This window comes from Xyrauchen texanus, unplaced genomic scaffold, assembly GCF_025860055.1.
Source record: "Xyrauchen texanus isolate HMW12.3.18 unplaced genomic scaffold, RBS_HiC_50CHRs HiC_scaffold_372, whole genome shotgun sequence".
In the NCBI taxonomy this organism is placed as follows: Eukaryota; Metazoa; Chordata; class Actinopteri; order Cypriniformes; family Catostomidae; genus Xyrauchen; species Xyrauchen texanus.
The window spans coordinates 1,332-14,794 of record NW_026266340.1 but is presented as its reverse complement, the minus strand read 5'-3'; the positions used below and the strand labels follow the sequence as shown (position 1 = coordinate 14,794).

The 13,463-nt window shown below is 37.0% G+C and overlaps 1 protein-coding gene across 1 annotated transcript; it reads left to right on the top strand.

Moving 5' to 3' along the window:
- The first annotated feature begins 5,181 nt into the window (after positions 1-5,181).
- LOC127642089 (E3 ubiquitin-protein ligase TRIM39-like) lies at positions 5,182-11,763 on the top strand. The gene is made up of 6 exons (XM_052124826.1): positions 5,182-5,820; positions 6,009-6,104; positions 10,133-10,363; positions 10,484-10,506; positions 10,582-10,700; positions 10,788-11,763. Exons 1-6 carry the CDS (start codon positions 5,419-5,421, stop codon positions 11,321-11,323), a joined length of 1,407 nt encoding a protein of 468 aa, XP_051980786.1. The 5' UTR covers positions 5,182-5,418; the 3' UTR covers positions 11,324-11,763.
- Positions 11,764-13,463: the final 1,700 nt, after the last annotated feature.

Genomic DNA, 13,463 nt, shown 5'->3' with positions numbered 1-13,463 from the left:
CGGTAGATCGAGAGCTTTGCCTTCGGCTCAGCTCTCTTTTCAGTGACAAGGGTGCGATAGAGCGAGTGCAATACCACCCCCGCTGCCCCGATTCTCCGGCCAACCTCCCGCTCCATTGTCCCCTCACTCGTGAACAGGACCCTAAGGTACTTGAACTCCTTCACTTGGGGCAATACCTCCTTCCCTTGCCCGAATGTGCAATTAAAGTAAATCTGAGGTGCTTTAAATAATGCGCTCAGGTCACGATAGCACAGCTAACTGAACTCGGAGCACATCTGTCGCACAGGGCACCAGATAGAGTTTGTGCGACCCGATCTCATGAAAACACATAATTTACAAGTTGGCCATTTCATATGGGCTCGCATACGATGTTGTTCGCGATAAACTCATTTAGGACATACTTATTAATATTATGCCGGTACCCAAACCCCTTATCTAAACCTAACCAATCAGTAGAGTGTGTAAACAAGATCAGAAGCTGTTGTGTGTGACAGAAGCAAGTAATTGTCGTGTATTAGATGGAAATGATGTCCAGCGACGTCATTGGCTGTAGTGAAAGTCGTAGGAATTCAGACGAGTGCAGCCGCACGTTATCAAACGAATTTAGAAACGTTGTACGAATCCGGACTATTTTGCCTAGTGTGTTGGTTTGTACAGAACCGCTCTGAAACCACATGTGTAATACAATGTTCCCGTCATATTTAAGAAAGCACTACGCACTACATAGGCGAAGCACACTGGGAAGCACGTTGAGACTATTTATTTAATATAAATCGCAGCTCTCGCAGTTTGAAAATCACATTGGGTCTGTGGGAGGGCGGGGCCGTGATTATACACACCGGTCACTTATCAGGCTAATCAAGCCTCCGAGAGGGATAAAGGCCGAATCGCGGAGGATGGTGCGACGAGCGAGAGATCGTTTAAGGACATGTCCGACATATGTGTGTGTTTGTCTTTTGTTTAAGTTTCTCATGAAACTATTATTTATGTCGTCAAGCCGGTTCTCGCCTCCTCCTTTTCCATTGAACTGCTTTACAGGGTCATATCGCGATTTCGATTTTATTTTGGTTAATCGTTCAACCCTAATTCCAACCAAGATTGACAAACATCAGATGTGCATGTCACAGGTTAACCTCAAAATCAATATCCTTCTGGTAAAACAACACAGAAACAACGCTGTAAGTTCTACTTGTGTAAGGTTACACTACCAAACCCTGATGATTTACACCCGTAGCTACAAGTACAGAATATAATTACAACATGAGATGAAATCACACCAGCATTGGATCAAAGCCCTTATTAATTAAAGAGCAGTCTGGTATGTAATGTATAGATAAATAGACATCATAGATTTTGACTGTAAGTACTATAGAGTGATTCTGCAAGCGCTGATCCAATTCAATCCAACAAAACCACCCTTTAACTAGTTTCTGCTTCGACATTAACTGAAATGTTAAGATGGCCATAAATAACAACAATTCCTGTATTATGATTCATAACAACTGTAATCAATGTTCACTTTTCAGCCAAGCAACATAATAATGACTAGAAACAATTGGATTGGGTTTTCCAAAGTGTCAGAATTTAACGACCGTTCAACAAACCCAGAAAATGTTCTGAAATTAAACCCTTTCAAAGTAATCAATGAATGTTCATCCATACACACGGTCACAGCATGAGAGGACGGATTCACTGACCAACACTTTTCCACAACAAATGATTTCAGATATTTCAATTTAGCCATATACAAATGAGGTGTTCATTTTCCCCCACAGATGATACTGGTGTTCATATCATAATTTGCATCGGCATCACAACCTCAATATCAATGCTGTACTGGCAAATGTGCATTGCAATGCACAAAACATGTAATATTATTTGCATGGGTGCAACCAAAGCAGGTGCTGGTACCACATTTCAACGGGCCCAAATAAACCCTGATGTGGCCCAGCCTGAGACCGAGTTTGACACCCCTGTTTTAATCTATTCTTTGACTAACATGCTGTATAAATACTGTAGTGATATCATGGAAAGTGCTGTTATCAGATGGTAATACAATGGCGTATATGTACACAGAGGTTAAATTGGGCCGGAGCGCACCGGAGCGCAGCTCCGCCTCCTCAGGTCCACAACACACCCTGACGGAGCTCAGCTCCGTCTCCTTCAGAGGCGGCGGCAGCCGATTTTGAATGTTTTGAGTGTAGCCCGAATGAATTTTGAAAAGTTGACTGACAAATATGAAACCGGACAAAAGCCTATGTAAACCCCCGAAATCATAAGTTGCCTTATTTCATTGTGCTTTGGCTTTGCACATACTGCATACAGCCTGTAAAAATAGACATAGGCATAATCTAGCCTATAGAATAAGTTCCTTTGCTGTCGGTAGCCTATGGGCGACTCCGTTTATTCCTCTCTGTTGAATATGCAGCAGGTAGGGGAGGAGCTGACATCAACTAACGTTACTTAGTGGCGAGTTAACAGCAGTTAGCAGGAAAGACAGCAAAAATGAAGCAAATGAGGCTTCTAAAATTTCCGAAAGAAGTCAGTGGGTAAGAATTCTCATTTGTTTTTGTCAAGACGTCCACTACCGCCTGTTATAATATGTTATAATCTCTGGCCTCGTGGTTAGTTCAATCTCGTCTCACGCTGGAAACCGCGGTTCGAGACCCATTAGTAGCATAATTTTCTTGTTTATCAGGTGTTGTTTTCGCTAAGGATAACCAATAAGCATTAACATAAAATGTATGTGTGACTTGTTTTGTGATATTAGTTTGTAGTAAATATACACTTTGAGGGTAGCAAAGATGTGCCAGAATCAGGCATGGAAACTGGCAATTAATCAGTCACTTTACTTTAGAGAAAGTTAAAAGTGAAACATTGTTTATCCCAATGATCCTAATGAAAGGATTTTGACAGATGAACATGGAGAATTATATACAGTTCGATGCCATGGTGTCAATGAACTTAGACTAAAGTCATTCATGTATTGCTTTAACTTAGGATCTTATACATCATTTTGACTATTTATGTCAAAAAATATAAATTATTTATATAAAAAAAACTGTTTTGCTTCACTTTACTGACTATAATATAACTCTTTTGTGATGACTTTATGTTAATGTACATGAAAATTCAAGAATCATGATAGATCTTTGGGCAATCCCACTGATCTGCTCTTCTTCAATGGTATTGGTATACAATTTGAAATATGTAGCACTAGATGAATTAGTTGTTTGAAGCTGATTTGCAATAAGTTATGTGCTGTATCTGTTCTTTTGCATCACAGATGATTCAGGGAGGAGAGAGGATGTTGAGGATAGTACTAGAGTGGAAGATTTAGGAACTGTAGAAACAGGCCCAGCCAGAGCAAAACTCAAAGAATACCCTCTCACCAGCTTTGGACTACAGGGAAGTGGTTGCTAGTGTGAAAATAAAATGGTCTGGGCTAAGCCCCGGATGTCCTTCAATGCTGGAAACGCCTCTGTGTCGTCCTGCCATAGATTAAACATAACCTGTATTTAATGTATCCTGGGTTGCATTTCCTTTTATGTTGCATAGATTTGTTCATGGTTTTCCGGTACAAGGACATGCATCATGTGACATTATTTTTGTTGTTGATGTCAAAATCTACAGAAACTGTACTTAATATGGGCCCATTATTATCTCATTTATTACATAATATTACATATTTATACACATATTACACAGAAGGAAAGGCTCCTCATTACCATGGTTAGGTCAGTGTGCTTGTCTTAAATAATAGTAATAATAATAAATGAATGTATTTATGAAAAATAAATACTAGCTGAAACACATCTTGAAACTTTAAACTGTTGATGTCTAATAATAATTCTAATAATTCTACCTTTAGATTATTTCTTATGAAACTGAAACATTTTACTTTTACTCGTGTAAAATCCTGAAACAAATTTGTAAAGGTGATGTGTGTAATTATTAATATTTTTAACTATTTTGGTAAAGGGGCCACATCGGGCTTTAAGTAGTGCATGGGGGCCACATTGTAATGCTTTTGAGATACAATGTTCTGCATTGATTTGGTTTTTGTAACTTTTAAGGCCATAAATAGTTGTGTACTCAATTTTCTGAAGTGTATCTGTGACTAATGGGACTATTCTGCAATTGCCTAAAGTATTATATTGCTCTCAAAGATAGATACTTTTCTATCAGGCATTACAAAACTCAATAAAGGCGGAGATTATACATTTATTTTGCCATCTCTACTTCCCTGTTAATTTATTATTCAGTTTTAATAATAATAATAAAAAAAAAAAATTATAGAATGACTAATGTTTGTCGCAAAGCAGACGAGTTTACTCTTTTTTTTTTTCTTTCTAAAACTTGTCATGATGCGTTTCTCCTCGATGGTTTTCAACACTCAACAGAATAACACAGGCTGCATGAATATGATAAATAATTACTGCAAGAGTTACATTAACATACAGGTGCGAAGGGACTTCAACGTTTCTAAATTGCACAAATAAAAAATAATAATAAAATAAGTGAATTGTAAAGTATTTGTCTTTGTTTGAATAACTACTCATCCCTACCTTACACATTAATACATGGAAAAAGAGCCCCTTTGGTGTAAAAACACATTAAGTCATTTTACGGCGGGATTTTAAATGATGACCATTCACGGTAAATAAGGGCTCCCCTCCCTACAAAAGCCAATTTAACCACTGTATGTACATATATGCATGTCATTTGGTACTCTTTTGTAACATATGTGTATTTATAGTGGGTATAGTGCAGATAGTGTGTGTCTCAATGTTTTATGTGTATATATTGAAAAGAGTGTATAGTTTACGTGAGTAGATAATTAGTGTATAATGTATGCCAGTATGAAATAGTGATGTGAGTGTGTGTGAGTATATTGACCACCGGCCCGTTCATCTCTGTGTTTATCATTATTATTATTATTATTATTATTATTATTATTATATGACAGCACATCTATATGAGTGTCAGGTCGCGTCAGATTAAATGTCGTTGTGTGTTTTACTCACCGGAGCGGATATTTATCGCCTCATGATCGTTCTGTCGGTGTTATTTATGAAAATATAGCGTTAATTCCGCAGCGGCTCACTGGTCAGCTGACGGAGGCGTGCTCTTACGTCATTGCGTCATATGAGTGGCGTCATCAACGTGGTCTCTGCTGCCCCCAGTTCAGTTGTTAATCTACAGTTTTAGATCACGTCTGACCTGAAGCTCATTCGACTGAAGAACACGGAATAATTTGATCAGGATTTGGACAGTAATATTTCAGATGCACATTATTGAAATGATCTGCTGTGAATGTGAAACTCTTTGATTTAAAAACAGAATACTGAGTGTTAAAACGGGATTAGTAAACTGAAGTGAAACTTTGAAGAAGGATTTGGACGTGTGGCTCAGAAAATGGCGTCTGCATCTTTTTCTGAGGAGGATTTCTCTTGTCCTGTGTGCTGTGATGTTTTTAAAAATCCTGTTCTTCTGTCCTGTAGTCACAGTGTGTGTGAAGAGTGTATTCAGAAGTTTTGGGAAAGTAAAGGATCGAAAGAATGTCCAGTTTGCAGAAAAAGATCATCAAGGGACATGCCAACATTGAATCGGGTTTTGAAGAACCTGTGTGAGACTTTCTTACAGGAGAGAAGTCAAAGATCTTCATCAGGATGTGAAGCAGTCTGCAGTCTTCATGAAGAGAAACTCAAACTCTTCTGTCTCGATGATCAACAGCCGGTGTGTTTGGTGTGTCGAGATTCCAGAACACACAAAAATCACAAATTCTGTCCTGTAGATGAAGCTGTCATCGATAATAAGGTCAGATCAATTATATTCAAAACATTTATTGAATCAGCACAACTTGCAGCATACTTTATGATTGCATATATGAACAAATAATTACAGACAGTAAATGAAGATTATTCTGGTCAAACTCATAATGATCTAAAAGCAGAACAGGGCTGGAAAGTAAGAACTCTTTATATTAACATGTCCATTTCTTTCAGGAGAAACTCAAAACTGCACTAAAACCCTTACAGGAGAAACTGAGAATATTTGAGAAGTTTAAACAGAATTTGGATCAAACTGCAGAACATATTAAGGTTTGAATTAAACTGTGTAATTAAAGAGTGTGAAACATCCACTGATCTATATATATAACAGGATTGCTCATATTATTCTAAACTGCCAGCAGTAGGTGAAGCTACCGGAAGTGCTCTGGCGGCCATCTTACTATTCCCTACCGACAGAGAGCATCGCGGCATGTGCAGCGTTTAACCGCGAAACAACACTCACTTAAGGATGCGGCTAAAGTGCCCACAGGTTGTAATTTATACAGACTATGTACCTATTAAGCACAAATTAGACGTTATCCCCATGTAGAGTGGGCATAACGATCATAATCTTTAATAATCAACAGTAAAAATACAACACCAAAGTGTATTAATACCCCTTTTTAAAGCAAAGTTATCCATCTGCAGATTGTTGCAGGATGCAATGTTTCTCTGCCTTCATAGTTTAAATCTGTTGATGCTCATTGTTCATAATGTTGACAAATTATACAACTGCATAATTTGCCAACATTATTAACCATTTTTACTAGATTATATAGTAAATGTGAACTAATTTAGGGGGCATGCACATCAACAAATTTTAAAGTTGTTAATAAAAACGACTAGCTTTGTGTTGATATTGTAACTAGACAGTACATCTTAAGAATAAATCCAGAAGAACCAAATATAAAAACGTAGTATACACACAAGTTCATATACAGTATGTGTATATATACACACACACACACACACACATAAATTAATTTACCTTTACATAATGGAATTTTCCATTTGCATTCATTTCTGGAATATGTACATACCAGCTTGTGAGAATTTAATTATTTCAACAATCCCCTGATCTTTTAAATCATAATTAGAAATAAGTTTATTGACATATGCACACAAGGAAATCATACATATTTTATTTGTTCAATAACAAAAGCTTCCAAGTACACAAAAAAATTGACTTAAACTGAACAATACAGTACAAATTTGCAGATATGTGGGAACAAGTCTGCTAATGGATTTAACAACAATCCCACATTATTCAGCTTTCAAAAGAATGATAGCAAGACATGCCATCAGAGCTAGTGGCGACAGTTCTCCACCGGATAGCACAGTGACACTGGAGGAACATCTTCTGATATGTTCAGCCTGAAACAGAAGACACAGAGAAAAACATCACTGTATGTCTTCCCAGCTTGTCCATGTTCAAAGAGGCTGTGGAGGGGTACATAGCAGGCTTTGCAGTTAAAACAACTATGAAGATGATTCTGTGCACTACCTGTTAATCAGCACAGAGTGTCGAGAGCTCTTCCCAAGATGAACACACTGATCGACATGAAGCCCTGAGGTGGATTTATAAGACCGTCAGACAGCGTCCTGAAAGTCTGCAAGACAGCTGAGAGATTTCTTCAACAGCACACAATCACAAGGCCCATCTCTGTCCCCACAAAGGTTCTGGATCTCCATGGTGGTTCTGCATTCAAGGAACTTGAGGCAAACATGTTCAACCTAGAACCATACAACAATCACATCTTCATACTCAAAGTGCATTGCAGAAAGCTGCACAAACATCAGGCTCCACTTCATTGCCAAGGAAACATGTGCTGCATCACACTCCAAACGGCTTAAGAAAACTCTGGGCAAGCTTGTACTGCAAAATAGAACAAAAAAAGAAAAGTTTGATATAAAGATCAGGAGCCGGTTGCACCAGCTATACAAAAGTTTAAACTTAGCCTAGTTGTGGCGTAAATGGGCACGAAGTCACAATTTACGCACTACTAAATATTTGAGCATTGCACCATTAAACTTCGGTAGAATGTAACCCTAAGTATAAACTAAATATTTAAGGAAGACTCCGACCAGGTGTAACTGATGGAATAAAAAAGCAGACTGATATTTTATGACATCAATAAGCTCATGTTTTGCATATCAGGCATCAATCAAATAATTGTGATTATGACAATTAATTGCCTGTTTTAGGTGTTTCATAAATATGATGATTTATTACCATACAAACTCACTAATTCATTTAATACAAATTTTTACAAGCTTGAGTCATATAATAAAATAAGGGTATGATTTCCTTTTCAGGCTTCAAAATCATATGAATGACAGTCAAATATAAAAGTATAAAATATTAAATAATTAAAATAATATCTTAATTATCAAAATATGTCTCTCAAGAGAGCTGCTCTTGTGACGTCCGCAGTGACGGTTACGTGAGCAAACAAGGTTTGAACATCAACCGTAACAAAATCAAATTGAAGTTCATGGATTTTTAATACTTCTGTGTACAAATATGAAGCTGCTTATTGGATCAATGCAGATAAACTTCATATTATGCGACTACGCATCACTTTATGGAGAGTTTACGACTTACTAGTTAAGACTTTAAGAACAGGTGGAGCAACCAAATTAAGCACAGACTTAATTGCAAACTAACTAGTAGTTACGAAGCCTTGAACTTTATACCCCAACTTAAGACCTTACACACAGCTATTTACTCAACCTCATGTCCTTCCAAACCTGTATGACTTTTTCTGTGAAACAGAAAAGATGACATGTTAAAGAATGTTTTGTCCATATAATGAATGCCATTGGTGACCAAAACAAGCTATTTTGCTCACCATTTACTTTCCTTATATGGAATACAAAATACATTTTTGGGGGAAAGTCACATGGATTTGGAAGGACATGAGGTTGAGTATATGATGACAGAATTTACATATTTGGGTCAACTTTTCTATTAATATTAAATGTTATATATGTTATACTATCTGAAACACAGTAATTTTATGACACTTATACTGCATGTTGCAAAAGTATCTTCATTGCAAATAAAAACAGATAGTATAATATTTTTTACTCTGTTAAAACAGCTCTTCAGTGAAGCCAGGCTGACTCCTCATACAGCTTTTCCTCCTGTTGCAAACCAATTCCAGCTTTATCTAACATTCAGTGGGATGTTTATTGAAATCCAAACGGCAAACTCACCTTGTTTAACTTCAACAATATCCATGTGCTCCCTGTCAGGGCTGGACTGGGAAGAGAAATCGGCCCGGGATTTGACATAACTGGCCCAAAATTTGTTGGGGGGGGGGGGTGGTGGTTTTCCCGCTAACGCGGCGGCTCGTTTTAGATTATCGCGGCCGACACTGTCTGCGGCCCGCTCGGTTCTCCCGATGGCCAGTCCACCCTGATCGGCCTCAAAGTGCGTCGGTCCACCGGAAAAATGTCCGGTAGGCCAGATTACCAGTCCAGCCCTGCTCCTCGTCTATTCCAATTGATCACTTTATAAATGATGCCCGTGAGCTGGTCCGTATTCAGGCCTGCACTGCAAAAAGTACAAATCACACACAGAGAATTAATGAAGGCATTATATTTATCATATGTAACCGGTGTTGATCCGCAATTAGATATTCAACTTGACCAAAAAAGCTAACTTGGTGAGTTATACTGTTATTCATTGTGGTTATTTTCCTAAGTTAACGTTAGCTGCATAGCTAATATTCATTTATCATAAGAAAATAACCACAATGCACGTTCAACGTAAACAAAAGCTACAAAACATAATTATGTATTCAGAATAAAAACTTTAAAGCCTGCTAAAAACATGTTTGAAAAAGTCTACTGATATCTTACCTCAGTTTCTTAAACTTGTTTCTATTGAGGGTAACACGTATGCCGCTGAACGTAATGCTGCTGCAATAAAGAGTAACATAACACGCTCACATTTAGAATAAGCAGGGGGGAAAAATGACAGTCAAAATAAATAATGAATTACATATTTAGGAAGATTGCATTGTGATGCAGTGTATGCAGACATAAAACATTTTTTTTTATGTGACTGGATAGGTAAAAATTACTCACCAAAACAGACGATTTCCCATTGAGACCCATAGGAATACAGAACGTTAGGGAATACCAAGATGGCGGCGCAGTAGCTTCACTGTTGTGACGTCATGAGCTATCCAGTTATATATATAGATCAGTGGAAACATCCCATTTTTGGAAGTGTATATCGATATACAGTTTGACCATCAGATCTTTCTCTGAAATGTCTTTTGTTTCAGTTTCAGGCTCGACACACAGAGAGGAAGATTAATGAGGAGTTTGAGAAACTTCACCAGTTTCTACATGATGAAGAGGCCGCCAGAATAACAGCACTGAGAGAGGAAGAGGAGCAGAAGAGTCAGATGATGAAGGAGAAGATTGAGAAGATGAGCAGACAGATTTCATCTCTTTCACACACAATCAGAGTCATAGAGGAGCAGATGACAGCTGAAGATCTTTCATTCCTACAGGTGGAAACAATGAACATTTATACAACTTCAATATTCATTATACTGGAGACAAATGTCAGTTTCAAACATTAAAAGCAAATTCAGTTTGGATGAATAATCTGTGTTTCTTTCTTTGTACAGAACTTGAAGAGCACAATGGAAAGGTTTGTATTGTGTTTCCTGTTTCTCTCTCGGTTCTGAACCCAAATCAACATGACTGACTCCTGAATGTTTTTCAGAACCCAGTGTACACCAGCAGATCCAGAGAACATTTCAGGAGTTCTGATCAATGTCCCAAAACATCTGAGCAACCTGAAGTTCACTGTGATACAGAAGATGCAGGAAAATGTTCAATACAGTGAGTTGAGAATACAACAATGAATTCATAATGATCATTTGTGTTATTTGATGTGTGTTTGAGTGTGTATCTGTCCTCTCTCTTCAGCTCCAGTGACTTTGGACCCCAACACTGCTCACTGTAATCTCATCGTGTCTGATGATCTGATCAGTGTGAGACTCAGAGAAGAGAAACAGCTGCTTCCTGATAATACTGAGAGATTTGATATGTATAAGTGTGTTTTGGGTTCAGAGGGTTTTAATTCAGGGATTCACTGTTGGGATGTTCAGGTTGGAGACTGTACAAGCTGGTATTTGGGTGTGATGACAGAATCTGCTCAGAGGAAGAAGAACATATTATCCAGGAGTGGATTCTGGTGTGTGGGGTTTTATGATGGTATATATGATGCATTCATTTCACCTGATCAAACACCTCGTGTCTCAGTGAAAGAGAAACTCCAGAGAATCAGAGTTCAGCTGGACTGTGACAGAGGAAAACTGTCATTCTCTGATCCTCTCACTAACACACACATACACACTTTCACACACACGTTTACTGAGAGAATATTTCCATTGTTCAGTGTTAAATGTAAAATTTCTCCTCTGATGATCTTACCAGTGAACTCCTCTGAAAAAAAGACTTAAGAATGAAATTACAGATTAAACTTGTATCTACAAAAGCTGAGTTTCTGTAGAAGACAGACTAATCAAATGTGTCTTTGTAGCATCAGCTGTTAATTCATTTAATCTGACATGTTTTAATGCTTTTTAATGATGCTGGCTAAGATGTGAATTCATATGTGAGATCAGTGATTTACTGTACATCTTAATAATGTTATCTCGGGTTGTTATTGATCATTATATGACAGATATAATGACCAATTAAATTCTCAAAATAATCATTATAATACAACTCCTCAACTCATTGTAAAGATGTATATTTAGATGTTTTATCTGTATTTTCAGTTATAAATTCACTTACCAACTGGTGTTTTAAAGACTATTTTATAAAACATATCATCATCAAGTCATGGAAACTTTTCAAGAGTTTTTAAGAAGTTTAATTTGTGTTTGTAAAATAAAAAGTACCATAAAAATGTGTTTTATTGTTTTAACTCCAAACACTCACATTTATAACTTAATCTGATACACTAAAGTAAAATATAGAGTTGAGCTGGACTGTGACAGATAACTAACACACACGTTTATTAAGAGTATTTCCATTGTTCAGTGTTGATCGCGACATTAAGGTGAATAATTTCACAGTGTTACAAACACATAATATGTGTGTGTGCGCGCGAGTGTGTGTTTATGTGTGTGTGTGTGTGTTGATAACAGGTAAGTAACACACTGAAAAGTAGTTTTCTACTGCAGTAGAGGGAAAGGTGAGTCCAATGCTGTGTCTGAAATCACCCACTCGTTCACTATTTCCTATATAGTGAATGGCTGTGAGTGCACTATATTTCAGCAGTGAGTGAACGAAATGAGTGAACGATTTCAGACACTGACGTAAATTCCATGCGACAGAGAACACACGGGAGCTGTCGCAGACATTTGCCATGAACATTTCATCTGTGTGGCTTCATGAATTTGATAATCTCTCTAATCTTTATATATATATATAATAGTATAATAGGCAATTCAATATTTTATTTTAGCATTAATAAAAAAAATAATCATAATTCAATGATCATAATAGAGTTAATCTTTTCACAACTGTTCATTTGATATGTGTAACGGTGTTGAAATTACTGTTAAATTCATGCTAAGATTGGGACATCTCGATATTGGTTGATGCAAATTTGCAGGTATTTGCATAGGTTACATAGTGGGGTGGTGCTACGTGATCCACAGCAGAGCCTCATATCTCTCGCTGTTGGTAAATTGCTCTGACGATTGCTCTGTTATTAAAATGAATTATGTTCATCTGCAGACACAAGTTCGACGTTTAAGTCACAAGAATGTATCTGATTAATCTGTGATCATTCTGATCCTGTCAGTCGGGTCAAATATGTAATATTTGCAGAGATAATCCAAGATGTGTGTAATTAACTTATTTGTGAACGGAAAGTGTTTTTATTTCATTTTAAAGATGACTGAGCAACATTGAACCACTGTATTTACCAGCCTTTGGTTGTTTGTCCCAGGTCCAATAAAAGAGAAGCCTTGAGTGACCATCCACCTGCTCTCAGAGTGATTACTTACACACAGGCCCAGTCACAGATTACATTAATGATAGAGAAATTATTTCAATTTGTCATGCTTATATTTTATTTTTCATGAAAAGATAATATAAACATTTAATCTGTGTTATTAAAGATACAATTAATGAAAACGCTGTTGTACGCTACTATATATCTTATTATTAAAACAAATTGTAGAAAAGTAAACTACCAACAAAAACCAACCCAAGTGCACAAGCGCACATTTTCGCTGGGTTCTTCTTATCGGTGTCCTCCATCCGAGTCCGAAGGCAAACTTGATGCAAAAATGGACTCCATCTTGTTTCTGGTGAATTAGATTTTCTTGTGAAGAAAATTGTATTTTACACAACTTTGAAGCGTTGTTGGCTCGTCGACACCAACAATCGGTAAGAAGTTATTAAGGCAAAATACATTTAGCTGTAAACTAAATAAATTAAGAATAGATCCATTGAACTCCTGGAAAATTTCTTACAGCATATTTAAAAACTTAGACTTCAGTTTTTAGTTTACAGTTGAATGTATTTTGTATTTAGATCATTTGTGTATCTTATGTTTATATAAATAACTTTTTTTTAATGTCC